Raw genomic sequence first — 27,061 nt, forward strand, 5'->3', positions numbered from 1 at the left:
GGACTGCCACTCCACTTAACCCGGTGTTCATCAACACCACCAGCAGAGCGGCCGATAACAACTGTGCTGGTGCGCAAAGTTTCCCGCCAAAGCGCCAACCGCTCCATCAGTCCATCACCGCTTTTTGCTCTCGACAGTCGCACTCGCAAGTGACAACAGGCGCCAAAATACATTTGTGATGTGCAGCAAAAGTGAATTGGTTCATGAATTGCCTGGCTGGTGATTCCATAATGGACGCCAACAAGGTCGTGTTGGAATGTTAGCCCTGTACAGTTTTCAGGGTCGTCAATGCAAGAAATGACTGTAATAGGCAGTCTCGCCTCGTAGCCAAACTGTTGCAAAGCAGAACATGGTGTCGGAAACGGAATCGTCGCTCTTGCCAGTCTTCACGGCCGCCCTTACGGCCTTTCCCATTGTGGCTCTGGCCGCAACGGTGAACGGTGCGACGCGGGAGCTTGTCTATAAGCGGAGGCTCGGCCCCGACATAGCACACCCGCTTTGCGCCAGCGTCGATGTGGCCTGCTTTTCCGCTGTGGCGAATCGGCTGTTGGCAGGTTGTGTTGGAGCCAACCCATGACCTATGTGCAGGGATGAGATGGGGGCGAGGTGATATCAGGTGTCGGAGCGATACGGAAATCCGTGGCAGCCACCTGCCAGGCTGCCATGACCTGCTGCTCCCTGCGTCGGCGCCAGAGCCCGGACACTGTGCTCCCTTCGGCGCATCCGTTTTGCGCCTACCGGACCTTGAACGCAGTGCGTTTCGTTCATTGCCGTTCCCCAGGCCTGGAGGCAAAGTTGGAGCAGCCCCGCGGTCTTCGCACCGGGCAGCTTTTGCTCATCGGCGCCGTCTGGGCCGGATGCATCGCGGCCTTTGAGGCTGGCCTTGGCAGGCTTGCGCCGCCGCCGGCCGTGCCGCCGCCAGCTGCCGCCGCCAGCTCAGCAGAAGCAGCCACAGCTGACATACCAGGCCAACTGGGTCCAGATGCTGGTGCGGATACAGGCGAAGCCGCCCCCGGCGAAGGTGCTGCGTCAGCAACAGGCGTGGCAGCGGCGGCTGCGCCGACGTCCACGTCGCAGCCGACGGAAAGTCGCCAAGGCAGCGCAGCGGCCGCAGCCTCAGGCGGCGCCATCACAGCCCGTGGCACCACAGCGGCCCCTCTTGAGCGCCGAAGCCAACAGCAGCAGCAGCAACAGGGTCAGGCGCCTTCCTCCAACCCCACCTCCAGCCCCACTTCGTTCTGGGAGGACGGACGCGTGCTCCCCTACCTGCTGGCCGTGATGGCGGCGGTGCCGGTGGCGGTGGGCTGGGCGCGCAGGTGGGGCCGGGGCTGAGATGCAGCAAGCGCTGCTGGGCCAGCAGCACCGCACCAGACCAGACTGGAAGGCTGGGAAGGCAGTGCTTTGGGGGGTTACAGGGTGGGGGCTGGAGTGGCCGCGCCCGCGTTTGGCAACTCAACACGCGGGCTATGCGGCAGCGCTGGCTCGTGTTGGTGCGTGCGGTTGCGGGATGTGGCCGGGCTGCAGCGTCACGACAGGACTGGTGTCTTAGTCTAAAAGGCATGGACACACGAAAGGCCAGTAGTGAGTGCGATGATACAGCGCGAGTACTGAGCATCAACAGCAGGTCTGGTGGACAGCAACTGGTGAAGAGGCAGCCGGCGGCATGGTCAAAACCGCATGAACATTACTCGTTTCTTGTACCGTTTGGCGCGTGGATAATGTTTAGGCAGAGAGGATGCCGTGGCAGGACGCGGATTGCCTGATTGCTGGCCGGCAGGGCGTGGTGGCAGACTGGGCAACAGTTCTGGCGGCGGCGGCCCTCTACACGGCCGTTCTATATTTAACGGCGCCGCAAATGTACCGCTTCGGGTCTTAGGCCGCTGGTGCACGAGAACAGTGTTTGGCGATCGGCTGCGTGAGGCCCTTGGTCCTGGGGCTGTGCGGGCCTGCTCCGGTGCCAGTGGTAGGCGGCGCAGGTCGGGCATACAGCGCTGGGCAGCAGCGGCGTGAGAACTGGCGGCTGGCTGTTCCGTTCGGCGTTGATACACGAGTGTTTAACGTTGATTCAATGCCGGCGAGCCCGCGATGCCCGAGCCTGGTGCTGGTGGACTGAGGCGGGAGGTGACTTAGGCTGGGCAGCAGCAGCCGCGTGGCAGCGGTGTGTCAGCGAGCGGCTTACTTAGTGGGCGGCTGTGATTGCACAGTTTGGAATCTTGGGTTTACACAGTTGTCTGCTTGTCAGTAACAGCCCCGGTGGCCCGCGGCACCATTCAAGAGTAGGAGTGACGGCCGTATCTTTGATACCACCCATCGCCACACGGCTCATCCAATTACGCAGTCGCCGCCTCCAAGCTGCTACAGCGCCGATAGCGCCTTGCTTCATCTACCCAAAGAAACATCCCAATGTCACTCACTCACTCGCCATCCCGACGACCGTACTCACGCATATCCACCCCTGCCCGTCTGCACGATGCCACCGCTGCCATGCCGTGCCCGCACGGTGCCCACTATAACCTCAGCGGACCCAACAGCGACGCCAGCAGACACAGTTGGTCGTCCGGGCTAGCGACCCCATCCCGCCCGCCCCCAGCCGACCCCGAAGTGCCGACCCCGTCAGCCCCTGCTGTTGCCGCGCTCATGACGCGCCACAAGAACCGCGGCAGCACCACCACACGCAGCCCCGCCGCCTCCAGCAGCTGCTGCCGCACACGCGCCTCGCCCAGTGGCACGTAGGGCGGGTTCCTGTGAGGGGCGTGTGGGCGGGGGCGTAGGGTGCACGGCGTGACTGGATGGTGGTGGTGATTGGATATAATGGGAAGGGCGTACGGTACTGGAGCAAGACAATGCAATTGCTGCGGCTTCAAGCACCACAGCAGGGCAGCCCCTAGCCCCCACCCGCACCTCCACCCCCACCTGGTGGTGCTGTCGGGCCCCAGCAACAGCACCGCAATGGGCGCGGTCGGGGGCGGCGGCGCGGCGGAGGCAACGCTGCCCCCTGCAGCTGCACCCGCCTCTGCCGCCGAGCCGCCCCGGGACGGCGGTGGCGGCGGCGGCGGCAGCAGCAGCAGGTCTGCAACGGCTGTGCCCCGGGGCGCCACCCAGTGCGGCAGCGGCCCCCAGCCCGTCAGCTCACGCAAAGCCTGCAAAGCCGCAGTTGAAACCGTCGGGTCTGTTACCGTGCGTAAGTGGAGAGACGAATAGGTACTAGCACGGTACACAGACGCCCGAGAGACAGTGCAAGTACCGGTCAGGTGCCCGTGCAATGCGGGAGGCAACTGAGCGACAAATCCAACGCTGACGCTGCTGTCACTCACCACCGCCACCTCCAGTCGCCACAGCTCCGACGCCCGGCCCTCCTCTCGCTCCAGCCGCGCCACCTCCGCCGCCGCCGCCTCCGACGCCGCAGCCTGGCATGCCCGCAGCAACGGCGGCGGCAGCACCCAGGCTGCCGGGTCCTCCGTCCGACGGCGCCTGCGCCGCCCCGAGCCATCGCCGCCTTCCCCCGCCCCCGCGCCCTCCTCCGCGACCTCCCACAGGATGCGGCCCGTTGCCTCGTCGTACACTTGCCGTAGGCTGTTGTGGGCATCGGCTTGCGCGGGGGGCTGCAGGTGCGCGGCGTCGTTGATGGGCTCATGTACACCGCCGTCGTCAATGTCGGCGGGGGCTGGAGAGGCATCAGAAGGCGCGTCGGCAGTGGCGGTGGCGATGGCGTCGCGCGGCGGTGGCGCGGAGCGGCGCCGGCTGCGGCTGCGGTCGCTATTGGAGCCGCTGCTTGGGCTGGCAGGGGCGGTGGCGCCCAGTGGCGGAGGCACGTGAATGCTGTCCCAGTCCACGACCTCAGGCCACGAGGAGGCGGAGGAGGAGGAGGCGGCGGAGGAGGAGGAGGCGGCGGGTGTGGCGGCAGCGGCACTAGCGCCCCCAAGGTCGGGCCCACCACTGGCACCCGATTCCGCAGGCGCAGTGGGGGTGGGAGCAGAGGCGGAGGAGAGGGGAGCAAAAGAGGTGGATGCGAAGTGCCGGAGCGAGCCAACAGCCGCGGCGTTGGTTCCCACAGCCTGCGTCGCCGCGTCGCTGTCCTCAGCGGTCCGGAACAAGGGCGACCGGGTCCGGCCCGCACGCACCCCTTGGCGCCCCCAGCGCAACTCCTCCATTTCCCCTTCCCCTGCCCCTTCCTCGTCCCCGTCCTCCTCATCACCCGACCACGCCGCCTCCGGCCCTTCCTCCTGCTCGCCCCCGCCGCCCTCTGCTACAGCCGCCTCGCCGCTGCCAGCCGGCGGCGGCTGTAGCAGCGCCGCCAGTGCGGCCCCGTCAAGCTGCGCCGCCAGCAACTGCGCGGCGCCGTAGAGCTGTAGCAGATCGTCACGGCTGTAGCTACCCACTGGGTGCAGCTGTAGTGCGCCCACCAGCTCCGCCAGCAGCCCATGCAGTAGCCGGCCACCACCAGCGCCGCCGCCCCTGATATTGCTACTGCCAGTGGCGCCGCCGTCTGCGCCAAATGCGGGCTGTAGCAGCGCCAGCGCCCACAGCGAGCGAGACAGCTGGCTGGGGCTCAGCTGCTGCAGCCGGCCCCGCAGCGACGCAGCCAGGGCGGTCACCAGCGGCCGCGCGGCGCGCGAGCGCCGCGCCGCCGCCGCGGCGGCAGTAGCAGCGGCTGCCGCCGCCGCGCCGTCGGCGCCGCCGGCGGGCGCAGCCCCCCGGCGGCGGCGCCGCCTGCCGCCTCCTTCCGCTCCGGCGGCCGCAGCATCTGCTGCAGCCGCAGCTGTGGGTGCTGTGTAGAGTCCCAGCACGCCTGTGCCGTCGGGCGACGCCGCGCTGGCGGGCCCCAGGTCCAGGCTCAGTCGCGCCGCCGCCCACAGCAGCTCGGACGCCTGCGCGAGGGCACCGGCACGGCAGAGGTGAGCCGCGCGTTGGCGCTGTCATGCGCACCAGACCACCACACCACCAGGCATGGTGCTCGTGCCCCGTGGCGACCATGCACCATTGAACGCGAAGCTTCGTACGTGCCCACACGCCCCGCCCTGCCTTGCCTTGCTCCCACCCCCCCCCCACACACACAGGCACACACCCACCTCGCCGGGTGTGAGGTCGGCGCGCAGGTCGCGCACGGCACGCGCCAACGCACTGCCCGCCGCCCTCCCGGGGCCGCTCTCCACCACCCCGCCTCCGCCGCCGCCGCTGCCGCCTCCGCCTCGGCCGCGCTGCGGCGGCGCCGCCAGCTCTGCCAGCCGCTCATCGCGGTGCCGCAGCTCCGCCAGTGAGCCCAGCAGCGCCGCCAACTGGCTGCCAGTCAGGTGCCGCAGCCGCCGGCAGGCCACCTTGTGGGGTGCGGTCAGAAATAAATTAATCAGACGGCGGATGGGAGGTTAGGTGTTGTGGTTGGTAAGATACGCGCGTGACGGCACTGCACCTGTCTGTGTGCCGACTCTCATGCGAAACGACCACCCCGCCAGGCCGCCACCTCACCAGCCCGGCATGAACACAATTGCACAAACCCCACCCCACTACGACTTCACTTCGTAAACTTAATGCATGTAACCCCACCCCACCCACCACCCACCCACCACGGACAGCGCGGCGCACAGGTCCGCGTCGTAGTGCCCCGCCGCCGCGTACGACCGCGCCAGGCTGGCCAACTGGTCGTTATCGTACAAACCCTTGTACGGCGCCGCCACAGCCGCCAGCGCCGCCATCAGCTCCGGGTGGCGCGCGGCGGCGCGCAGGTGTGAGTAAGCCCACGCCAGGTTCGTAACCGCCACGGCATCCAACGGCGCGGGCGCGGCGCTGGTGAAGCTGGAAATGGCGGCTGCAGCGGCTTCGCCGCCGCGACCGCTAGCGGCTTCGTAACGCTTCATGTACGGCGCCAGGAGTACGGTGGTGGCGCCCGCCAGCTGGTCAAACAGTTTGTCATCGCGGCGACCCACCTTGGCGTAGGCCCAGGCCAACCTGGTCGGGGGAAGGGGCGGGTTGGGAGTGAAGGACTCATAAGTTGACGATGAGCGCCGACGTGCGGGTAAAGGGCGGCAATACAGGAGGCGGCAACAGTGTGCGGTGCCGCCGCCTGGTGGCGGTGATGACAGCGGGCGGCCAGCGGCGCAGTTGGTGGCGCCAGGGGGCAAAATGGGCAGCAGGCGCAACGCACGGCGCCCCCCGTCATCCGCCAGAGCCGCCGCCTCCTCTCAACCCCTGCCGCCAGGGCCATTCAATACCTGACCACCAACCGCTACGAGTCGCCTCACCACCACACACGCCACACATCACCCACTTGGCGATGTGCTCGCCGCCCATGTCGCCCGCCGCCGCCTTGCCGCCTGCCGCTCGCGCCAGCTTCTCCCAGATCCGCTCCATGGCTGCCGGCACCATCCAGATCTGGTCCTGCGGCTTGCGGGCCCTGGGGGCCAGGCCCTTGCCGCCAGCGCCGCTGGATCCGGCGCCGGCGCCACGTCCAGGGCTGCCCTGATACGGGCGTGGTGGGCTGCTGTCGCCCGGGCTGCTGAGGCTGTTGGAATCCGTCCCGGTGTCAGTGGCGGCGGTGGGAGGCCCGGTGGACAGACGTGTCCGCCGCATGCGCAGGCGTGTCGAGGCAGACATGGCGACCCCACCAAGCGCCGCCTGCTCCCCCTCCCGATCCCACTCCTGTTCCTCCGGCTCCTGTCCCTCCTGCTCCCGTTCCTGCACTGCCGCCGATGCCACTGCCGCTCCCGCAGGCTGGCCCCCAGGCTGGATCCAAGAAGCAGAGCCGGCAGCACCACCACTTCCCTTGTCAGCAGCAGCCAGGGCGGCAGCGGACCGGCTGTCAGGGGTCGTGGCGGCCTCGGGGCCAGCTGCCTCCGTGTCAGCGGCGGCGCCGGCAGCGGCGCGCACGTAGCCAATGATGCGCGCGTTGGGCGCGAGCAGGGCGGTGTAGGCGGGTCGCTTGATAGCCTGTGCGGTAGACGATTGAGGTAGAAACAAGGTAGGGGCACGGGTGGGTGGAGCAACTTGATAACAGATTGACAAGGACCAAAGTGTGAACTCCGCACGCACGGTTCCCGCCGAACCTTTGGACACTGTAACTCCTTACCCGCCATCTCCTCCGCTCCTTCCCCTCCCCTTCTCCCATTGGGTTCGGAATAGTTTGGGCTGGTATCTACGACCCCCCTACAAACTCCCCCACCTGGTGCACGTCGCCGTACAGCAGCTGCAGCAGCGCCAGGCCCCAGCCCAGGTCCGCCAGCTCCCCGCCGCCGCACTGCCGCAGCCGCCGCCCCTGGCCCGCCAGCAGCTGCCCGCACAGGCCCGGCACGGCCTGCGGCGGCGCGTACCGCAGCGCCGCCAGCGCCGCCACGCAGCCCGCCAGCTCGGGGCCGGGCACCTCCTCGGACCGCGCCAGCACGCCGTCGCACAGCAGCCTGCATGCCGCGGGAGTTGGGAGATAGGAGCGAGATCGGTGCGTGGGTGAGGTGCGGGGCTGCGGGTCAAAGCGGTGGGGTTATGTGCCCGGGCCCAACGAAAAAGTCTCATCACCATCAGGGAGGCCGGGCCAAGATACACGCACACATACGTGCACGTGCAGCCAGCGCTCTGCTGCCGCCGCTCCGAGTCCCCTCAAGTTCCCCAGTTCCCTCAAGTTCCCCATTCCCCCGGTCCCACCTGACCAGCTGGCGGGTGCGCGGCCCCGTGTTGTCGCCGTCCGGGTCCAGGTCCGGCAGCCGGCACAGCAGCGCCGCGGCGTGGGAGCTGCAGCGGGACACGAGGGGCACACACAGAGGGGGTAGGGGGAGTTGTGGGCATGGCGTACCGCCAACCTCATCGCCTCACAGAGCCACACTAGAGGTGTGGGCAACTGGGCATACGCACGTATGCGTCAGGCAGCGTGACATACGGCCGGCAATCTTCTGCATCCACAACCCCGCTTCACCACGCGCATCCGAACACCTCTTGCGACAAGGTCGTGTCGTAATGCGTCTTCAACAGGCACACACAGGCACGCTGACGCCTGGTGGCCGCACCTGCGGAACCAGCGCCCCCAGCTCGCCAGCAACAGCTCGGCGTCACGCAGGCTGGCGGCCGCCGCAATGCGCCGCAGCAGCTCCGCATCCCGGTCAGCAGCCGCCAGCGCGCCGCCGCCGCCGCCACCGCCGCTGCTGCTGCCGCCGCCGGCAGCATCGATGTCACCGCCATAGCTTGCCCCAGCTTCCCGGAGAACCACGGTGCCTGCTGCGTCGGCACCTGCACCCTCCTCGAAGTCATGTCTAAGGGACGATGCTGGTGCTGCTGTTTCGGCTGCTTCGGCTGCTTCGGCTTCTCCAGCTGCTTCGGCTGCTCCGGCTGCCGCTGTGGGCCTCATTGGCGAGCCCGAGGAGTCCGGGCCTGCACCCCTGGTGGCGGCGTCCCTGGCAGGCTCTGTGCCACCCCAGTCACCCCAGACCCCCGCCGTCACCGCCGTCGGCATCTCTCCGCCGCTTGCCTCAAGGCCCGCAGCCCCCGGATGCGAGGCACCGCGCTGCCACTGGCCGACAGCGTCAGGCCTCCCCACGGCGGCGACGCCCGCGGCCGCAGCCGCAGTGCCGGCTTCGACTGTTCCCGCTGCTGCTACTGCAGCTGCTGCTGCTGCCGCCGCTGGCCTGAGCTCCGGCTGCGGCCTGCGCCGCCGCCAGCTCAGCGTCGGCGCTTCAAAACCCATGCCTGCCCCTTTGCTGTCGCTGAAGCCGCCGCCAGCGCTACTGCTGCCGCCGCCCGCTAGCACGCCGTCCGCCGCCGCCCCGGTTCCGCCCTGGCGCCTTCCTGCTGGGTCAATCTGGGCCTGGCGCTCGCTGCCCCCGCCTCCACCCCCGGCCCCTCTCCCGCCTCTGCTAGCGCCTGCACTCGAGTTATGCTGTCCCCCTCTACCCAGCTCGGCACGCAGGCGCGCCACACGTTCCTGAATTCCTTCAGCGACCCCCGGCGCAACTGCAACTGCGCCTGTGTCTGTCACCGCCGGCGCCACGTGCGCGCCCGCCGCTACGCTCCCGCCAGCGCCCGCGAGCCCGAGCGTGGCTACAGCTGCAGTTGGGGCCTCTCCTAAACTGCCGCTTCTAGAGATGCTGGCGCCATCGCCCTCGGTTTGCACGGTGGCCCTGGCCGCAGGAGGCGCCTGGGAGCTGCTGCTGGCGCCGCGACTAAGCGCGCCAGCTGGATGTTGGCCGCCCCGTTCCGATGAAACATCCAGCAAGTTTTGTAGCACACCCTGAAATGAAGTAGCGAGCTGGTTACATGGATCAAGAGTTTGCGTCGGTTTCGCTGATGCCGGTGCCGTTGCCGCGGCAAAACGAGCAATGCGGACCCGTAACAAACTGACCTCGCCAAAAGTTCTGCTCTGAACCAGCAGGGGCGCCAGAGCATGGCCAGGCAGCAGCCACGCCAAGCGCTTTGGCACAGACATCCGTTCTTACTTGCTCGCCAGCGAGCTGCACATAAGACAAGAGCAACAACATATGCTTATATCACTGTTATTGTGGTTAAAGTTAGTTCTGAACGTGACAGGTGCTCGGATCGCCAACAGTGCGTGGGCCGCCAATGGAGTTCCCCCAAGGTCCCCAGCTTCCCTGCAAGCTTCCCCACCATTCCAGCCAGCGTGCCCATCCACATGTTACACGAGGTTCAGTGCGGCCTCACTTACCTACACTCAGTACCTGTGAATTACTGCGAAATGCGCTTCGCACGGCCCTTGGAAACTTGCATTGTGGCGGGCGCCGTGCGGCGCGTGCCAGCACTCCCCGCTCTCATCCACGCTACCCTACTCAGGCCTCAGTAGTCGCTTAGTACTCCGCTACCCACAGACGCTCACGCCTTTGCGAGCTCTACGCCTCTCTGCACATATGCATATTATAGCTCACACAACTCACGCTGGCACTGCGTCCTGTCTCATGGAATCACGCGCGATCACACGCCACCCGTCACTATCCAGCAAGCCCAAGGCAATGTCATGTCCTCTTCGAGGTCATCTTCGAGACTCCTTTCACGGCATTCTTTTCTTCGGTTTCCAGCTGCAGCCGACTCGGCACAATCCACACGGCCATCACACAGCAAACACTACAAGCCAAACGCTCAACCTACAGAATCCTGACCCGTCGCCAGTGACCCCGCCACCTGACACTTGGTCATTCCCACGCCTGCGGTGCCGTTGCCTGGACCATGCCAGCACTGCTGCCCCGCGGTGTTGCCCATCAAACGCGCATGCTATACTAACTGGCAGTGTAATGCAGGCCATGCAACCACTGGACTCGCTCCTCCCCCCACGCACCAATTCACACCCACCATCGCCTCTCCCTAGAACCCCATCGTCTCCGCAGGCTGGCCTGAGCCCAGGACGCACACTAGCTCCTCGGGCAGACTGCATTGGCCCCCCCTGCTGCTGCTGCTGTGGTGGAGCCCCTGCCAGCCAACAGCTGTCACTTGCCATAGCCAGTAGCTGCCGGCACTGCCGCGGGTGTTGTCACCGGAAGTAGTAGCAGCCGCAGCAGTAGCAGTAGCAGGGGCATCATCCGCCGGTGCTAGCAGTAGCAGTAGTTGTACACGTTATAGGCGGCCGGGGCGTCCAGGCGCACAGTGCCGGCGCCGGCGCCGCCCACGTCCTCGAGCAGCGAGGGCGTCTCCAGGATCTGTTGAGATGGCGTGTTTCCGGCGTTTGCAACTGGTCAGTGCACCATTACCATCGTGCGTACCGTATGTGGACAGCACGCGAGCTAGTTTTCCCCGCCACACAACCTCCCCCTTGTGCCTTCGTGTACACACTCCCTCTGCCATGCGCGCCCCATCCCTTCGTGCTCTTCCCTAACACACACACACACACACACACACGCACGCACGCACATACACACACACGCACGCACACACACACACACACGTTCGCCGCCCCCCACCTTGAGCACCAGCTCCTCGAAGGCGTTGGCCACCGCCACATTGGTCTTGGCGCTGGTCTCCACGAACAGGCAGCCATGGCGCCGGGCGAAGTCGCTGCCCTCGTGCCAGCTCACACGCCGCGCCTCGCCCTGCATGGAGCATGGTTGCATGAGGCATGGAGCATATGCATGGAGCATGAGAGGACACAGTGGCTGGGCGCAGGGGTCAAAGCGCTTGGGCGCCACAACCGCAGGAGCGCAGACTGCCTCGGCCGCTCGGCCCCACTCTACACCACCCATGGTTGCGTCAAGCGCCTGTTGGGACCGCCTTGGCGTCCCTGTCCTCCTCCGCGCCTCACGCGCGCTTTTGGAACAAAACTCACCACGTCCACTTTGTTTGCCACGACCTACAGCAGCGGGATCAGCCGGGGGACGAGGTCGGCAACGTGGGCATGGCACACACCGCACACGAAACGACCCGAGTACTTGGGAGCCGCAGCCGCCGACACCCATGCCGCCATGCGCCCTGCCCACGTCCCATCAGGCACCTGCCGCACCGTCCCCTTCCTTACCACCAACAGCCCCACCTGCTGCCTTACCTACCTGCCCCCGCCCCCGCCTCCCCCCCACACACACCCGGCCCCACCATGCGCACTGCGTCCGACTCCGTGCCGTACATCTCCAGCTCCCGCATCCACTGCTCCTCCAGGTGCCGAAGCGTGTCGGGCCGAGAGACGTCGTACACTGCATATGCCGGTGTGTGTGCGTATCCATGGTGGGTGGGTGTTGCAGCGCACAGGTCGACACCATGGAAAGGAACCGCGGTGGCGCTAGCAACAAGGACGGCCAGAGCCGGACAGCCGGGGCCGGACTTGCCACCTCCCGCCCATGCCCATGCCAACATTAGCGCGTTGCGCACATGCACAAACATACATGCCGTTCTGCACGCCGCTCCCACAACGCCCGTACACACCCAGAATGATGCCCTTGGCGCCGCGGTAGAATGTGCTGGTCAGGGTCCGGAACTTCTCCTGCCCGGCGGTGTCCCACACCGTCAGCTTCACGCGCTTGTCGTACACGCTCATTCGTTTGACCGCAAAGTCAACGCCTGGAAGGGAAGGGGGCCAAAGGTACAGCGCAGGTGAATAGGGTTGAAGGGAAGGGATAGGGCAAGGTGAGGGCTCGGTCTGAGAGTCCTAGCTGGCCCAGCCCCAGCCACAGATCGAAAGCCACACCAGCCCGACCCACCAATTGTAGATGCAACCTTGTCATCGAATGAGTCATGTGCGAAGCGTGTCAGCAGGCACGTCTTGCCCACTCCGCTGTCGCCCAGTAATAGAATCTATGGGCCAGTTCCGCCAGACAACAGCAACACGACGAGTGGCAGGGGTGTCATATTGCGTGCGGGCTGCGGTAAGCTGAGCTGGTCATGCAAAAGGCGGTTGCGCGGGACTCGGGGCAGTCCCTGGGCTGAAGCCATACAAAGCTGCCTGTATGTGGTACCGAAGTACGTGACCGCCGTCGCTGGCCACAATACGTACACGCATACACACACTACCTTGAGTGTTAGGTCCACAGAGCCCTCCTGCATCTCCACCGCCATGTCTCTGTTGGTGATTCTAGCTGTGCTGGGCGCGAGCTCAAGGCGCGGTAGCCGTTGTCAGGCCCCGGTAGCGCAGAGGCAGCGCCGCGAGGGCAGGCACGGCAAGGTCCCGCGTCTCGGGTCTCGCCAACGGTCAAGCGTGGAGGTCAAACTACATGCTGCGCAAGCCGCGAATGTACCAACTGCCTCACGTGTAAGCTAAATATGTCACGATGGTGTCAAGCGGCCACGAGGGCGTTGTGCAACTTCGCGCCCAAACGAACGAGAGCTTGCGTCCGGGCTTTGCGACCCTGCCTCTAAAGATGTTTTAGCGTATAAATATGTACTTCTAGAGCAGCAGGGATTTTTGGCAGGGCCTTTACGTTGCGGCGGGTTTTGTCAAGTAATCTCATGCCCTCAGGGATGGGGAGCAAGGCACTCTTCTTCAAGTCTTCACCGCCCGCTCGGTACACAAACTTCTCCAAAACAGTATCCATATCTTTTATCGTAAAGCTTTCTAGCCTTTCGAGCCTCTCCTCACAGGGCAAGGGCGCATAAGCCGGGCCCTCGCGGCCGCGGTGATTCCATCTTCCCATCTTACACCACAAAGCCCACCCATCTGACACCCTACTCGCACCGGACTGATCTGGGAGAGCCTCGGCGGACTAACAACTTTGAAATCAGACTAGCAGGATGGGCCGCACCGAGTTACGCAACCTGGACGGGCACGGGCAGGCGGTGCTCAAGCAGATGAAGAGCTTGGGGCTGCGGAGGGCGGCGAGGTAAGAGCCCGTTGTGGCCCGTCCAAGGCCCAGCTTCCGCCCGCGTTGAGCTCACCCAATCGGCGTTGTGTCCTCCCTGTGCAGGTCGTATGCCGCTAACCTGCACGCCATTGATAGTATGAGCCAGCTGACAATTGCCAGCGACGCTCCGTTTGAGGACACGACTGAGTATGGCCAAGAGTCGACTCTGGCCATTGACGTTCCCGAATTCAGCTACCACAGCGACGTGGGCAGCGACGCCGACGAGGGCGAGCACTCTCTAGCGTCCTCCGCCAGCCAGGAGTCGCCTCGCCTGACCTTCCCCAGCCCCACTGGTCTTGACGCGGAGGTGAGCGCCTCGCGCGGGGTACGCGAGAATGTGCCTTCGAGCGTCCTTTTCGTTCTTGCCCTTACGTTTTCGCGCCGCTTCATACTGCAGGATTTTGAGTTCCTCCAAACAAAAGGGCTCGAGAACTGTACCTCGCTGAAGCAGCTGGGCTCAGGGGGCTACGGCAATGTGGACCTTGTGCAGGTGAGGCTTTGCGGGCTGATATGTGCGGGGCTTGCAAGCAATAGCGAGGACGTGATGATTGGCCGCAGCGTCACGTGCAGAGCCGTTGCAGGCCGTCTGCTCGACTTCCGGGATTCGTCGGTGCGGCCTGCGGCCACCAGAAACACCGTGGGCCTTTGGCTTCACCTAGGAGCTTGTGCATCAAATCACGTTGATAGGTCTGCGCTGTGTCGGGGCGACCTGGTTCGTGGCTCCTTCGCCTCTCGCGGCTCGTCTGCTCACGTGTCCCGCAACTCGACTGCGCTGCAGGTCTCACTCCCCTCAGGCCGCAACATCGTGGCCGCGCGCAAGGTCATCCACTCGCCGCTCTACGGCCTCGCCCGCTACGAGCGCGAGCTGCGCGGCCTGCTGCTCGGCGGCGAGTGCCCGTTCATGGTCGATGTGTATGCTAGCCGCTGCAACGAGGACGCGGGCCAGTACGAGTTCCTGCTCGAGTACGCGCCCAACGGCACAATGGGCGACATGCTCAAAGCCATGGAGCAGCGCCGCCGCGGCAAGGAGAAGCTGCTCATGCCCGTCAACCGCGTGCAGTACTACGCGGCGTGCCTGCTGCAGGGGCTGCAGTTTGTCCACTCACGGGGACAGGCGCACCGGGTGAGTTGACTCGGCCGCGCTGGCCTACGTCAGAAAGTTCCTGGAGGGAAGGAAGCGTTTTCAGGGTCTTTGCACGCGCCTCTTCATCAGCATAGTAGACTAATCGTGGGTTTGCTCCTTTTTTGCCGCGCAGGACATCAAGCCGGGCAACGTGCTGATGGCTGCCAACGGTCGGCCCATGCTGGCCGACACGGACTCGATGGACGCGGTGACGGTGACCAAGCGCGCCGGCACCACCTCGTACCAGGCGCCGGAGCTGTGGCGCGCCTCGCTGCAGGGCGAGGGCTACACCACCGACCGCGCCGACATGTACGCGTTCGGCATCACGCTGGCCGAGATTGCCTGCTACCCCGCGGGCGGCAACGGCAAGCTGCAGCAGCTGAAGGACGACCCAGCCGCCAACACGCCCGACTACGTGCCCGCGGACCTGAAGGACCTGTTGTGCGGCCTGCTGGCAGCCGTGCCCGGCAAGCGGCTGACGGCGGAGGCCGCCATGAAGCACCGCTTCTTCCAGGGCGTGGACTGGGAGGGCCTCAAGGAGGGGCCGCTGGGCATGGCCGTTCAGCTGCGCGCCGCGCCCGCGCCCAGCCCATAAGCCTGTGGCAGCGAAACTTCACTCGCAGCTCCTGCGTGCAGCTGTCGGTGCACTGGCGTAGCCAGTGACAGAGGCGGGAGTTCAGTTGTGCGTATTGGCGGGCTTGGGGAGGCGGACGTTGTGCCTGCGTGCGGCGTTGGTCGCGGCCAGAGCTATTAATCCCTTCGTCTTTGATCCGGGTCTCTCTCTTGATTAACACCGTTAGCTGCGGGTAGCAACTTGCATGCGCAGAGGGTACGGCTTATGGTATGCTTGGTGTATTGTTTAGAGAACAGATTGGATTCAGAGAGAGAATTTCCTTGCTTGCATCGAGTGCTTCTTTGAGCGACTAGCTAGATTTCTTTGCCCTTAGTTTCCGCATCGAAATCACGCTGCCTTCTATTTCGCGACCTCCATACGTATTCTCACATCGGAACCTGGCGGGCTTCGGACAGTATGGCGGCCGTGCCGCTGGTGGTGGGTTTCTGAAGGACTTGAGGTGGTGTGGGGCGAGGTTTACGCACGGACGTGGGGTAGGGGGCGCCACGGACTCGCGCCCCCTGTGTGGTACGTTTGTGTGTGTTGTGCTGTGCCTACGAGAAGAGAACCTCCGTCAATGCGTGATGATAAAGTCTGTATTCTGAAAGAGACCGCAATAAGGTATGCCCGCCGGGAGGAATTCTTCCAATGGGTAAGGTCTAGACCATTCTTGGTTTGTTCCTCTGTTTAGTCCGACGACGAGGATGGGGACAGGCGACAACTAGAGCAGGCATGGGTTGCAAATTACGTGCAGATAGCTGCGCGCTTGGGCAGTAGGTGCATGATTGACAGGTGGGCGACATGCGGTGCGGGCAAGTGAGGAGTGCGACTGGGAGAAGCCTACTTGATTTCAACGTTGACTTCATCCGCGGGATGGCACAGTGTTTGATTTGCGCTGAGTTAGTGTTGGTTGGGCCTAAAAGTATTTGCACACACGTTGCGGAGGTAAGGGTTGCAAGGACTGCTCCACCAAGGGAAAGGATGAGGTGCCTGCCTACGCGGGTGGCCGGTCGCTGCCAGTTGTAGGGGAGGGCAGCGTGGGCAGAGGCAGGGAAGGCGGGATGCGGGCTGGACAGGCGAGCAACAGAATGCTTGAAACTTGAAAGCGGTATCTGGTGACATGATGAGTTATGGATGACTGGGTGTGATGGAATGCGTGGGCGATTGGTGTGGTGTGACAGAGAAGGCAGCCGGCAGTCGGTTTTTGTCAGACATTGGCTAGCTCAGATGAGGGGATGCCCTGATGTGTGTATAACAGGATAGAGCATGGTTGCTCCTTCAGTATGCCGGTGCAGGCCGAGGCAGGAGGCAGGCAACTTGCCACCTGCTGAACAGTTCGGACGTTTTGGGTCGTCTCCGCAGGGAACATAGCACCCCAAAGTGTGCAAAGCGGAGACGACACATGGCATTAAGGAAGCAACAAGCAGCTCCGTGTAACAAAAGGCTGTGAAGCAATGCCGGGTGCCTTCGTGGCGGTGGGACCGCCCTGTGGCGTGGGCCTCCATGTGGAGCGCTCTGAACCTGAAGTACTGGTCCGTGCAACGGTGCAAGCCCGCCTGCACCCGGAGGCCCGCATCGCGGGGGTGCCCGCCCACGCGGCACACGCAGTGGCAGGGCAGGGCGCCAGTGACGAGCAGGTGGCAGAGGAAAGCCGCCGCCGGCACCGGCAAGGACGGTGAAGGTCAACACCAAGTGCGGCGGCAGTGCGGCACTCCAAAGCCGGTGCAAGCGCTGCCCAGCAGCCAAGAAGACGGGTGCGAACGGCGTGGACCGCCTCGCGTCAGCCCATCCACACTGGAGACTGGAGAGGAACGTGAATGAGGGGGGAAGTGCATGCAGCAATGTATTCGTATTTGTAGTGCGCATGCCGCGCTCCGTGAGAGGGGGTGTACGTTGAGGGATGTGACAGGTCCTGTCTTCCTTATCCCAAAGCACGGCTGCATCGCTGTAAACTTGACTACCCTCATACGAGCCACACTTTATATAGATCCTCGGCTGTTCCGAGCGACTTATCTGGAACGAACCATCCTTCTTCGGCGCTACCGCGGCTTCGCAGAGCCATGTCCACGCGAGTACTAGGCAGCAATCACTGGAACATGCTAACGCCCGACCTGATTCACTGCATCGCGGAGCACCTGAACCCTAATGAGCCCGCAACCACCCTGCGGATGTTGAACAAGGAAACGGCAGCGGCCCTGTCCGGCAAGTATGCGACAATCACCTTAGCACGAGCAAGTGGGCCTGACAGGCGGTTCTCAAGGGGCCTGAAAATTGCCGTTTCGCCATGGCCGGGGAGAGCGTTCGTGGCGCATTGGTCGCGGCCTGAGCCTTGGCGTACGCTGACGCTGCCCCAGCGGCGCCGGCTGCTGTGCCTGGCCGCGTCCAGCCACGACGCCGCGAGCCTGGAGGCCGCACTGGCCTTCTCCGGCGCCGGGTTGGCCTGCCAGGTCGTGGACGCGGCCGCGGCCGGGGGCGACCTGGCGGCACTGCAACGCCTGATTGAGGAGGGATGCGACCGCAGCGACCGCGCAGCGGCGCTCGCGGCGGGCTATGGCCACTTGCACATCCTGCAGTGGATTGCCGCTGACGCCTATCCTGTGCGGGAAGCGCTGGGCTGGGCCTCGGACGCTGAAGTGGCGGAGGCGGCGTGCGAGGGCGGCCAGGGCCACGTGCTGACCTGGTTTGAGGGAGGGTTGCGGCAGCAACCAACGGCTGCGGCGGCGGTGGCAGGGCAGCAGCCGGCCGGCCAGGAGGGGCCGCACGAGCAGCAGGGGGGACAGCAGGAGGGGCAGGATGCCGAGCCCATCAGATTGGAGTGCGTAGCCGCACGCACTCGCAGCCACAGCCGGCCGCAACAGCCGCAGCCGCAGCCGGCTGCTGCGCCTTTCGCAAGGAATTTCGAAAGGCTTGTCTTCGCGGCTGCGCGCGGTGGTCACAGCGAGCTACTCACCCGGCTGCTGCGCCCTGACGGCGTGTACGCGAGCAGGCTGGCGAAGCTGTCCAAGGAGACGTGGTGCACGGCGCTGGGTAGCGTCGCAGAATGCTGCCCGCTGGCCTTCCTGCGCCATTTTTACGACGAGCACTTTGCCCCCGGCTTCACAGCCGCCGACGGCGGGACAATGCACCTGGATCTGGGTTTGGCGCTATGCCAGGCGCTTGAAAGCAGTGGTGCAGAGTGGCGGGCGCGGGCCGACTTCCTGCTGTCGCGCTGGGCCGCGCCCACCGAGGGCCAGGGCTCTAACGAGCGGGTGCGGGCGGCCCTGCTGGAGGCGGCGGGGTTCTGGCGCAATGACCTGCAAACGCGCACGGTGAAAGCTCTGCCCGACGTGCTGCAGCGCTGCCGCTACCTGGCCGCTCGCGTGGAGGAGGCGGGTGCATCTACAGCCGGCGGCGGCGGCGGCGGCGGCGCGGGTGCCGCTGAGGCCAGCAGTGGGGGCGACGAGGCCAGCAGTGGGGGCAATGAGGCCAGCGATGGGAGCGACGAATTGATAAGCACGGAGGTGGAGCACGACAGCGAGGCGGAGGAGGAGGACGAGGAGCAGGAGGAGGGGCCGGAGGAGGAGCAGGAGGAGGGGCAGGAGGAGGAGCAGGAGGAGGGGCAGGAGGAGGAGCAGGAGGAGGGGCAGGAGGAGCAGGAGGAGGACGAGGACGAGGAGGAGCAGGAGGAGGACGAGGACACCGACGGACCTGACATAGCCGACGAGGTGGTGGAAGGTGGCGCTTGGTGGCAGGTGGCTGCGGCAGACTGGGCGGCGAGGGCTGGCGACGCCGACGCCCTGGCGGAGCTCCTGGACTGGTGGCAGTCGCCAGGTACGTGTGTGTGTTCATGTGTTCATGTGTTTGTGTGTATGTGTTCATGTGTCTGTGTGTATGTGTGCATGTGTTTGTGTGTATGCGTGTGTGCTTTTACGTGTGTGAGGGTGGGAGAATTTGGTCTTGTATGTGACGGAAAGAAGCGAAAGTTTTCCCGCGTTCACGGTGCCACCATACCACCGCTGTGCCTGCCCGTCGCAGAGGCCACCGGCATCGCGCCGCCGGACGTGGAAGGCCTTGCGAACAGCGCTGCCTGGTGTGGACACGTGCCGGTGCTCCGCCTGCTCCGCCAGCGGTTCGGGCCGGCCGTAATCAAGGGGTCCTGCATCGACCACGCCTCTTTAAATGGCCACCTGGAGGCCGTGAGGTACCTGGCTGAAGTGTTGGAAGCGACGGTGGAGGGCCGCAGTAGCAGTGGCGGCGGCGGCAGTAGCAGTGGCGGCGGCGGTAGTAGCAGTGGCGCCGAGGGTTGCAAGGCGCGCGTGGACTGGGGTGGCGTCATTCGGGACGCAGGCTACCACGGCGCAGACCTGTCGCTGCTGCGGCTGCTGCACGCGCGGTGCGAGTCGCATGGCTGGCTGCTCTCGGTCGGGGTGGGCGGCAGCATTGAGACGGCGGAGTGGGCGATGGAGGCGCAGCGTGCCGCGCACAGGGTGCGTGGGGCTGGGCGGTGAGGGCGTCTGTATGTTGCAGCCGCGAGGCATCACGGACCCTCACTCTCTCTCTCTCTCACACACACACACACACGCATCCACGCCACGTACACCCACGCTGTACTTGCCGTGCGCCCCACGCCCCCGTCGCCCGTGCCCTGCTGTGCAGGACGGCCGCCGGCCCCGGCTGCACCCGACCGAGCTGTGGTTTATGGCTGGAGACGGAAACCTGGCCACCGCCACCTGGGCACTCGAGCAGGGGCTGGTGGGCCCTCTGGATCTGGAGCGGTACAGCCCACACGGCGACGGCGGCAGCGGCGACGGAGATGGTGGTCAGAGCAGTGGGGACGGTGGCGGCGGAGATGGCGGCGGCGACAGTGACGAGCTGCTGCCGCTGCCCGACGAGGTCATTGATCTCCGCTATGACCTGGGTGTGCACATTGGACTCAAACATGCACAGCCTGAGGGTGTGGGTGTGGTGGCTGATGCAGCGGGAGAGAGCCGCGCTGCAGCGGGGCTGCACACTGGCGGCGGAGGAGGCGGAGGCGGAGGCGGAGGCGGAGGCGGAGGCGGAGGCGGAGGCGGAGGCGGAGGCGGAGGCGGAGGCGGAGGCAGAGGAGGCGGAGGAGGCGGAGGAGCAGTCTGCCGCCGCAGCCGGTGGGGCTGGCTGCGAGGGCGGTGCGGGAGCAGCAGCTAAGAGCGCCGGTAGCAGGACTGGGGCCGGTGGCGTCCGCACGGGTGCCGGCAGCAGCAGGGGCACGGGCAATGTGTACATCAAGTATTGGGCTGAGCTTATGATCTGCGGTGTGGAGGACGTCAGCGGCGACACCGAGGACCTGCTGCCGCATCAGCTGACGTGGCTGATGCGGCAGCGGCTGGCGGCGGCGGAGTGGCGGATGGCAGCTGTGGAAGGGGGCGGTGCCGCAGCAGGCGCGGCGGCCCTGTCAGCGAAGGCGCAGCGGGCCCGGGTTGAGGAGGCAAGGGTGGAGCTTGAGGAAGCACGCAAGGCGCTAGCTTGACGCGGGAGCACTGGGGCATGCTAATCCGTGGTGTCGTATGGCGATCATGTTAAGAGTTTGTTGTTGCAAACACGGTACAAGCGCCAGACTGCCAGGCGAACGTCCATGCGGGGGCTGGGAGCACAGTAGTTGCTGTATGGAGATGTGTTGCGATTGTGTCCACGGAGCACACGGGAAGGCAGGAGGGCAGGGCGGCGAGGGGTGCGGTTGCGCTAACCGATACGGTCACTGCCACGGATCATTGAGACCACCAGCCGCCACACTGAAGCGGTTGCTTGTTTCCATGTCTCCAAACGGTGTTTGTTACTTCGTTGCACATCAATGTAAAACTTCTCTTGTTCCATCTCCGTCTATCCTACAAATTCAGTACCGTACACATCTCCGCGCTTACGAGTTCAAAGCAAAGTCACGCGAGCCGTCAATTCCGAGGCCCAAGCCATCAGCTAGCCCCCCGCGCGCCCAGACGCCACACTCTGAAACCACGCGCTCCACTCCGCATGCATCCGATACTTATGTTACCCCTGGAATACCTCCTCCTGCTCCTGTTCCTCCTCCTCCTCCCTCCTGCGCGTCCGTCCTCCTGCTCCTCCTGGTGTTGGCCCTACCCCCCCACCCCACCTGTGCCTGCCCCAGTGCCCCTGCTGCGCCTGCCCCACGCTGTGCCTGTCGCTGCTGCTGCGCCTGCCGCTGCTGCTGCGCCTGCCGCCGCTCACGGCACGGGCGTGCACTCCAGGTCAAACAGCGAGTTGGACGTCACCAGGCAGCGCCGGATGCTGCCCACCTGCGGGCGAGGGACGGCAGCGGGGGGCGTCAGGCGCGTGTGTGTATTGAGAGCGCAGGCCCAACCCCGCAACACACCAGGGGAAGCTTTAAGGCACATAGCAGTGGCCTTGTCGCTTCCTGACACGCATTCGTACGCACTCTACACAACCCGTGCCCAGTGCCAGTGCACAGTGTTGACCCCTTCCCTGATCTTTCCCAGCCGAACAGACAAGCAGTTACACACCCGTTCATGCCGCCTGCCCCTCCACGCCACACCCGCCCGCACCTCCAGTCGCGGCACGGACTCGTCCTCCGCCTCCGTCAGAAACACAAGCGGGTCCACGTCGGGCGCGTCCCACTGCGGCCGGGGAGGCAGGGCGGCACGGCGGGCAGGCAAGCAGGCAGTCAGCACGATGGTTGTCAGGCAAGTGAGGGGGCACGCTAGTGGGCGTGAGGGTACACGGGGGCCCACACAGTGCGTGGCGCGTGGCGCGTGTCAGTGTCAGTGTGTGTGTGCGCAGCCAGGTTCATGTCAAGTTTGCAGTGCAGTGTAAGCATGCAGCAGCAACACGTGCGTGTGTGTGTGCGTGTGCTGTGAAGGTGGGCACAGCTTTTGCTTCTGCAGCTGTCACTGCCGCCGCCTCTTCCGCTGCGCACCTGCGTGCGGCCGATGAGCCAGCCGTCGTCGTTGTACCCCTCCACCAGCACGTCCACCTCGCGCCCCACCAGCCCCTCCGCCCACTCCTCGCCGATGCGCTGCTGCAGACTGATCAGCTCGTCGCGCCGCCGCTCGCGTTGCCGCCGCGGCACCTGCGCAGGAAGCCGGGAGGACGACGCCACACCGTGTGAGAACGTCAGGAGTGGATACGGAGGACGCGTAAGCCAAAAGCAACAGTCGGCAGGGTAGAAGAGGGCCGGGTGGAGCCGTTACCGGGTCGCGCCCAAGGACCTGGACGGCCCCCAGTCCTGCCTTCAGTCCTCAAATATTCATGAACCGAACCCCCAGTCCTGCCCCAGCTTCTCCTCCAGCCGCACACGCGCCGCGCACCTGCTCGGGCATGGTTGCCGCTGGCGTGCCGTCCTCCTCGCTGAAGGCGAAACAGCCCATGCGCTCAAACCTGTGGGCCGGCGGCGGGGGGCGAGAGGCGATGTTCAAGTGATGAGATGTGCTGGAGCCAGCGGCGGTCGGGCGCTCCCCTCCCCTCGCCAGGGCCGAGCACCTAAAGCCTAGTTCCGTTTCCTCGCATAGACCCCCAAAGCCCCGGCACCGCCGACCTTCCCTCCTCCTCGCAGATCACGGCAATGGGGAACAGCACTAACTTCCTCTCCCCTTTTCCCCTGCCGCTCCCCGCCCCGAAAACCACGCACTTGAACGTCTTGACAAAGTCCACCAGCTCGCGGTGCTGCTCGTCGCTCTCCCCCGGGAAGCCGCTGATGAAGGTGGTTCGCAGCGCGAGGCCGGGGATGCGCTCGCGCAGCTTGGCGAGCAGCTTGGTGGTGTGCTCCTTGGGCGGGCGGTTCATGGCCAGCAGTGTGAGGTTGGCGATGTGCTGCAACGGCATGTCCAGGTACTTGCACACCTGCGGGGGGGGGGTACATTCATGACTAGTTAAGGAAATGGTAGACGGTAGAGGGGGCGGGTTGGGGGGGTGCGAGGTTAGGGTACTGTTCTAAGAGCAGTGGGAACAATCAGAACGGGGGACGTGGTGCGCTGTGCATGGGATGCGGTGCGACGCTCGCGGTGTTACCGTAGTGTGCATGTGTGCGGTGGGAATGGGGAGGGGGTTACATTCATGATTAGTTAAGGAAGTGGTAGACGGTAGACCATCTTGCGGAACATGAAGCGTTACCGACGATGTCGACCAGCTCCTGGCTCCAGCTCGAGCTCCAGCTCCAGCTCCAGCGCGTAGACCCTCCGAAGTAGTGTTCCCGTTTGATATAAAGCTGCTGCATAGCCTGACACGACCTAAGTTCGCGGCGGCACGGCGACACTACTACGCGCGACTAGTCGCGATCTACGGACGCTCGCTGCCCTAATAGCTTTCCTACATACCCCGGCGTGTACTCACCTGCGGCGTGGCATTGGAACCCACGCCGCGTGACGTCCAGACATCCAGGGGGAGGGGGAGGGGATGGGGCGTGAAGTGGAGGGCGAGGCGGAGGGGCCAGTTGTGGTGGCCGCCCGCTCGTGCGCTCAACCCGGTTGTGGCGGCGGTCCGCAACCCACACCAAACCTAGAGCTCTCTCCCAACCACCCCGCCATCTGGCGGCCACCCGACGCCCCCTACACACCCCCGTTCACCCCCCCCCCCACTCGCGTCGCGTGCCACTCCGTTGTCAAGCATAGGCCACGCTCTCGTCCTCGCTCCAATGCATTGGGTTCGTTTTGGTTTGGGCTGGATCTACACCCCCATCCCCCCCCCACACACACCCACGGTTTCAGCAAGTAACTCCGGCGGGCTTTCGTTTCGTTTTTTGACACACACACACACACACACACACACACACACACACACACACACACACACACACACACACACACACACACACACACGCCCCCAAACCCCCAAACCCACACCCACCCACCCACCTTCGGGTTGTTGGCGATCTCGTCGATGAGCTCGTCATTGAAGTAGGAGGGGTAGGCGTACAGGATCCGGATCCAGCGCAGGCCCTCCAGCTTGCCCAGCTCGCGGAGCAGCTGCGCCAGGTCGCGGCCGTCGCGCCTACGTGCGTGTGTGTGTGTGTGAACGATGTGTGCATGTGTGAAGGATGTGTGTGTATGTGTATGTGTATGTGCTTGAAGGCGGGACAGGTCGGTGGGACAGGTCAGTGTTGGCTGCCCTGTTGCCCAGGGGCTGCGAACGGCGTGTCATCAGCACGCCCGCCGCGACGGCTGCCACCCCCACTCACGCCCACCCACGCTTCCTCCCTTCCCCTGCCGCAGCACCCCCCTGCACCCCTCTCCCCCGCCCTTGCACCCCTCTCCCGCCCCTGTAACCCTCTGCAACCCTCTCCTCCCCCCTGCTGTTCCTACCGGACGTCAACACTGCACACTTCCGACTTGACAACTCCGCTCTCCATGAACGGCTACCCCTCCCCCCGCACCCGGCCCTGCCCCTCCCCCTCTGCGCCCCTGCCTCCCTGTGCCGCCGCCCGCCGCCCGCTCCCTCCTGCCCCGCACCTGTCCATGCCGTACTGGTTGGTGTCCTCCGCGATCAAGTTCAACTCCACGGCGCCGCCCGCCACCAGGTGCGCCGCCTCGTCCAGCACCGACTGCCACGGCTTGGAGCGGAACTTGCCCCTGGGAGGGCGTGTGTGTGTGTGTGTGTGTGTGTGTGTGTGTGTGTGTGTGTGTATAGCCATTCATGCGAACGGTTTGTACGATACATGGAAGTGCCGACGTCCAGAGGCACGGGGGCAGGGGCGTTTATGTGAAGGATGGAGTGATTAAGTCACAGGTATGAGTGGGCGGGGGGGGGGGGCAGAGGAGGAGGCAGGGCGGCAGGGAGGTTGGTGTGCACGGCATGAGGGCGCCGTACATACGGTGAGGGCCCATTGACAGGGATGTTTGCCCCGCTGTAGCAAGGCGCCGCAGGTGCGGCATAGGACCTCATAGCCTCGACCGCGCCCGGTGCCTTTCTCGACGATTCCCCTCGTGCCTAGGCAACTCCCAACACACCGCGCTGTAACCCCAGCCGGCTCCACCTGCGGCCCCATTCCGAGCTGCTTGCCCTGCCGCGCCGCTCCGGTCACACGCCCCCGCCCCGCGCCTCGCCCCCGCCGGTGCCCCCTGCCCAGACCCGCGCGCGCGCACACACACACACACACACACACATATACACACCTGAACCCGGGGATGGCGCAGAAGGTGCAGGCGTGGTTGCACCCCTCCGCCACCCGCAGGTAGGCGCTGTGCTTGGGCGTCAGCCGGTGCCGGTTCCACTCGGGCCGGAACGGCACCGTCGCCGCGCCCACCTGCACACGCGCGGCGGCGGCGCCAGCCGCCGCCGGCGCCGCCGGCGCCGCCACCGCCGCGGACGAGCCGTCCGCGGCGGCGGCGCCAGCCGCCGCCGACGCCTCCGCAATCGCCAGCGCCTCCGGCGTAACCTCCATTCCCATGGACTTTTGAAGCGAGGCTGCCAGATTGCCGTAGCTCTGGAAGCCCACCACCAGGTCAGCTTCCGGCAGGTCCGCCGCCAGTTGGCTGCTGTAGCGCTGCGCCAGGCAGCCCGTCACCACCAGCTTGCGGCGGCGGCCGTCCTCGTTGAGCGAGGCGGCCTCCACGATGGCCTGATGGGGTCGAGGTGGGGGGTTGATGGGGTGGGGAGGAACGCTGGGGTTGGGGCTGGGGTTTGAGGGTGGGGGCGATGGTGGTGAAGGCGGTGGCGGCGATGTGGGTCGCCGGAGCAGGGCGGATGCACGGCAAGTGCGCACTACTGGTTTGTGATAGTTCGAGGGTGTGTGGTGGACAGCACGTCAAGTGGGGGAGCGTCAACAAACGTTGCCCACCGCTGCGCTGAACGATCTGCCTCCCGCTTGCATGCCAGGCCCAGCCCTGTAGCGCTGCCTACACCCCCCCAACCTCGACGCTCCCACCCGCCATACCCCCGACCCCTCTCGCGCCCCCACCTCCAGCGACTCGCTCTTGGCGTCTTCCACGAAGGCGCATGTGTTGACGATGATGGCGTCCGACTCCTCGTGGTCGTCCGTCACCTCAAAGCCGGCACGAGCCAGGTCGCCCAGCAGCACCTCACCTGCGGGTTGGGGAGGCGATCGGGGCGGGGTGTTAAAAGAGCAGGAGCGAACGGAAATGGAGTGGTAGGAGGTGGAATGGGCAGAGACAGAGACATGGAAGGACAGGACGTGGAGAAGAAGGATGGGATTGTGGGTTGCATGCGGGGCAAAGGGACAAAAGGGGAAGGGGGCAAGGTGGTGGGCGGTGCTAGGGTTGTGTGTAAGCCGTTCGTGTGTGCGTGCGGCCTGCGCAGTAGCGGCACAGCTTGGAGCCAAGAGCGGCACCTAGGGTCACAGCAGGAAAATAAGATAGTCCAGCGTTTCCTGGGGTACTGACTGGTTCCACCACGGGACGAAGCCGGGGGGTGTGGGCAACTGCAGGCCGCCGGCGTGAGGACTCGGCGAGGGGGGCTTGTGTGACCGCCCAAACCTTGACGAGCTCACCGTCGACAACGTTCTTTGGGCATCCTAGGGCCACCAGCGAGACCTTCTTAGCTCCCGCCTTCTTTTCCGCGGGCGCAGGGGCTTCTATAGCCTTGCATTGCACCGGCCGCCGTGAATGCGTGGACGTGACCGGCACGCTGGCCGGCAGCCCTCGGAGTAGCACTTGCATGGTGTTGCTTTTCTACTTGTCCTAGAGCCTCTAAGAAGTAGGGCTGTCACGAAGCCAGGTTGAAGAACTAACAGTAAGTAGTGGCCAATTCTGAAAGCCTCGCACCACTATGATAATGCTCTCAACCCAATTGGTTTCAACTAAGTGAAGATGTCAATTGACTGGCCGCAACCGTAAATTTGGGTGTTGTGTCCGTGGAAACACCCAGCATCGATGGCTGCGGCGACCACAGGGTAAAGTTGCGTCGCCCTTCAGAAGGACAAAGGAATGGTCTTGCTGCGGTCTTGCAAGGTGGAGTCTGAGGCGCAAAATCAATGCATGCCGTCGATTGTCGGCCTGCGTGTGGCTCTTCCTCGCCTTGCCCCGCCCTTACCGCCCGCATACCCCCGCGGCCCGCGCATTTCCGGCCCACACGTCTACCATTTGTTCCCCTCACTCCTGCCACAAGCACTCCACTCCTTTCACACATATTGTACCGGAATGC

At 65.1% G+C, this 27,061-nt stretch overlaps 6 protein-coding genes across 6 annotated transcripts; 3 read left to right on the plus strand and 3 right to left on the minus strand.

Annotated features, from left to right (window-relative positions):
* Nucleotides 1-28: 28 nt before the first annotated feature.
* On the plus strand, nt 29-2,206 carry CHLRE_06g278137v5 (uncharacterized protein). The gene is made up of 2 exons (XM_043063090.1): nt 29-554; nt 782-2,206. The coding sequence occupies exons 1-2, from the start codon at nt 350-352 to the stop codon at nt 1,330-1,332; spliced, it is 756 nt and encodes a 251-aa protein (XP_042923796.1). The 5' UTR covers nt 29-349; the 3' UTR covers nt 1,333-2,206.
* A 1-nt stretch (nt 2,207) lies between these two features.
* On the minus strand, nt 2,208-9,428 carry CHLRE_06g278138v5 (uncharacterized protein). The gene is made up of 10 exons (XM_043063091.1): nt 9,317-9,428; nt 7,989-9,205; nt 7,630-7,716; nt 7,154-7,388; nt 6,263-6,921; nt 5,562-5,943; nt 5,070-5,315; nt 3,315-4,868; nt 2,914-3,140; nt 2,208-2,742 (listed from the first exon to the last, which is right to left on the minus strand). The coding sequence occupies exons 2-10, from the start codon at nt 8,660-8,662 to the stop codon at nt 2,508-2,510; spliced, it is 4,299 nt and encodes a 1,432-aa protein (XP_042923797.1). The 5' UTR covers nt 8,663-9,205; nt 9,317-9,428; the 3' UTR covers nt 2,208-2,507.
* Nucleotides 9,429-9,482: 54 nt separating this feature from the next.
* On the minus strand, nt 9,483-12,768 carry CHLRE_06g278139v5 (uncharacterized protein). Its single transcript, XM_001697970.2, has 7 exons — nt 12,418-12,768; nt 12,108-12,201; nt 11,833-11,967; nt 11,506-11,603; nt 11,243-11,266; nt 10,881-11,009; nt 9,483-10,619 (listed from the first exon to the last, which is right to left on the minus strand). The coding sequence occupies exons 1-7, from the start codon at nt 12,460-12,462 to the stop codon at nt 10,512-10,514; spliced, it is 633 nt and encodes a 210-aa protein (XP_001698022.1). The 5' UTR covers nt 12,463-12,768; the 3' UTR covers nt 9,483-10,511.
* Nucleotides 12,769-12,930: 162 nt separating this feature from the next.
* CHLRE_06g278140v5 (uncharacterized protein) lies at nt 12,931-16,429 on the plus strand. The gene is made up of 5 exons (XM_043063092.1): nt 12,931-13,223; nt 13,308-13,551; nt 13,642-13,734; nt 14,023-14,367; nt 14,501-16,429. The coding sequence occupies exons 1-5, from the start codon at nt 13,135-13,137 to the stop codon at nt 14,960-14,962; spliced, it is 1,233 nt and encodes a 410-aa protein (XP_042923798.1). The 5' UTR covers nt 12,931-13,134; the 3' UTR covers nt 14,963-16,429.
* Nucleotides 16,430-16,928: 499 nt separating this feature from the next.
* On the plus strand, nt 16,929-20,720 carry CHLRE_06g278141v5 (uncharacterized protein). The gene is made up of 3 exons (XM_043063093.1): nt 16,929-18,790; nt 18,995-19,446; nt 19,616-20,720. Exons 1-3 carry the CDS (start codon nt 17,041-17,043, stop codon nt 20,141-20,143), a joined length of 2,730 nt encoding a protein of 909 aa, XP_042923799.1. The 5' UTR covers nt 16,929-17,040; the 3' UTR covers nt 20,144-20,720.
* A 12-nt stretch (nt 20,721-20,732) lies between these two features.
* On the minus strand, nt 20,733-26,838 carry CHLRE_06g278142v5 (uncharacterized protein). Its single transcript, XM_043063094.1, has 10 exons — nt 26,409-26,838; nt 25,860-25,984; nt 25,075-25,520; nt 24,412-24,531; nt 23,818-23,953; nt 22,596-22,807; nt 22,276-22,345; nt 21,885-22,037; nt 21,514-21,585; nt 20,733-21,246 (listed from the first exon to the last, which is right to left on the minus strand). Exons 1-10 carry the CDS (start codon nt 26,575-26,577, stop codon nt 21,175-21,177), a joined length of 1,575 nt encoding a protein of 524 aa, XP_042923800.1. The 5' UTR covers nt 26,578-26,838; the 3' UTR covers nt 20,733-21,174.
* Between the last annotated feature and the right edge of the window lie 223 nt (nt 26,839-27,061).

The sequence above is a fragment of the Chlamydomonas reinhardtii genome, chromosome 6, assembly GCF_000002595.2.
Source record: "Chlamydomonas reinhardtii strain CC-503 cw92 mt+ chromosome 6, whole genome shotgun sequence".
NCBI lineage: Eukaryota > Viridiplantae > Chlorophyta > Chlorophyceae > Chlamydomonadales > Chlamydomonadaceae > Chlamydomonas > Chlamydomonas reinhardtii.

Coding starts and splice junctions, on each gene's coding strand:
- CHLRE_06g278137v5 (XM_043063090.1), top strand. CDS start 350: ATGGTGTCGGAAACGGAATCGTCGCTCTTGCCAGTCTTCACGGCCGCC. Junction 555..781: donor GGCGAATCGGCTGTTGGCAG/GTTGTGTTGGAG, acceptor GCCGTTCCCCAG/GCCTGGAGGCAAAGTTGGAG.
- CHLRE_06g278138v5 (XM_043063091.1), bottom strand. CDS start 8,662: ATGGGTTTTGAAGCGCCGACGCTGAGCTGGCGGCGGCGCAGGCCGCAG. Junction 6,922..7,153: donor TGTACGGCGACGTGCACCAG/GTGGGGGAGTTT, acceptor TCTACCGCACAG/GCTATCAAGCGACCCGCCTA. Junction 5,316..5,561: donor TGTGCGCCGCGCTGTCCGTG/GTGGGTGGGTGG, acceptor GCACCCCACAAG/GTGGCCTGCCGGCGGCTGCG.
- CHLRE_06g278139v5 (XM_001697970.2), bottom strand. CDS start 12,462: ATGGCGGTGGAGATGCAGGAGGGCTCTGTGGACCTAACACTCAAG. Junction 11,968..12,107: donor CAAGGTTGCATCTACAATTG/GTGGGTCGGGCT, acceptor CTTCCCTTCCAG/GCGTTGACTTTGCGGTCAAA. Junction 11,604..11,832: donor CGCCAAGGGCATCATTCTGG/GTGTGTACGGGC, acceptor CGGCATATGCAG/TGTACGACGTCTCTCGGCCC.
- CHLRE_06g278140v5 (XM_043063092.1), top strand. CDS start 13,135: ATGGGCCGCACCGAGTTACGCAACCTGGACGGGCACGGGCAGGCGGTG. Junction 13,224..13,307: donor GGGCTGCGGAGGGCGGCGAG/GTAAGAGCCCGT, acceptor CTCCCTGTGCAG/GTCGTATGCCGCTAACCTGC. Junction 13,552..13,641: donor CCACTGGTCTTGACGCGGAG/GTGAGCGCCTCG, acceptor TTCATACTGCAG/GATTTTGAGTTCCTCCAAAC.
- CHLRE_06g278141v5 (XM_043063093.1), top strand. CDS start 17,041: ATGTCCACGCGAGTACTAGGCAGCAATCACTGGAACATGCTAACGCCC. Junction 18,791..18,994: donor GGACTGGTGGCAGTCGCCAG/GTACGTGTGTGT, acceptor TGCCCGTCGCAG/AGGCCACCGGCATCGCGCCG. Junction 19,447..19,615: donor CGCAGCGTGCCGCGCACAGG/GTGCGTGGGGCT, acceptor CCTGCTGTGCAG/GACGGCCGCCGGCCCCGGCT.
- CHLRE_06g278142v5 (XM_043063094.1), bottom strand. CDS start 26,577: ATGCAAGTGCTACTCCGAGGGCTGCCGGCCAGCGTGCCGGTCACGTCC. Junction 25,521..25,859: donor CCAAGAGCGAGTCGCTGGAG/GTGGGGGCGCGA, acceptor CGACCCCATCAG/GCCATCGTGGAGGCCGCCTC. Junction 21,247..21,513: donor AGTCCGTGCCGCGACTGGAG/GTGCGGGCGGGT, acceptor CCTCGCCCGCAG/GTGGGCAGCATCCGGCGCTG.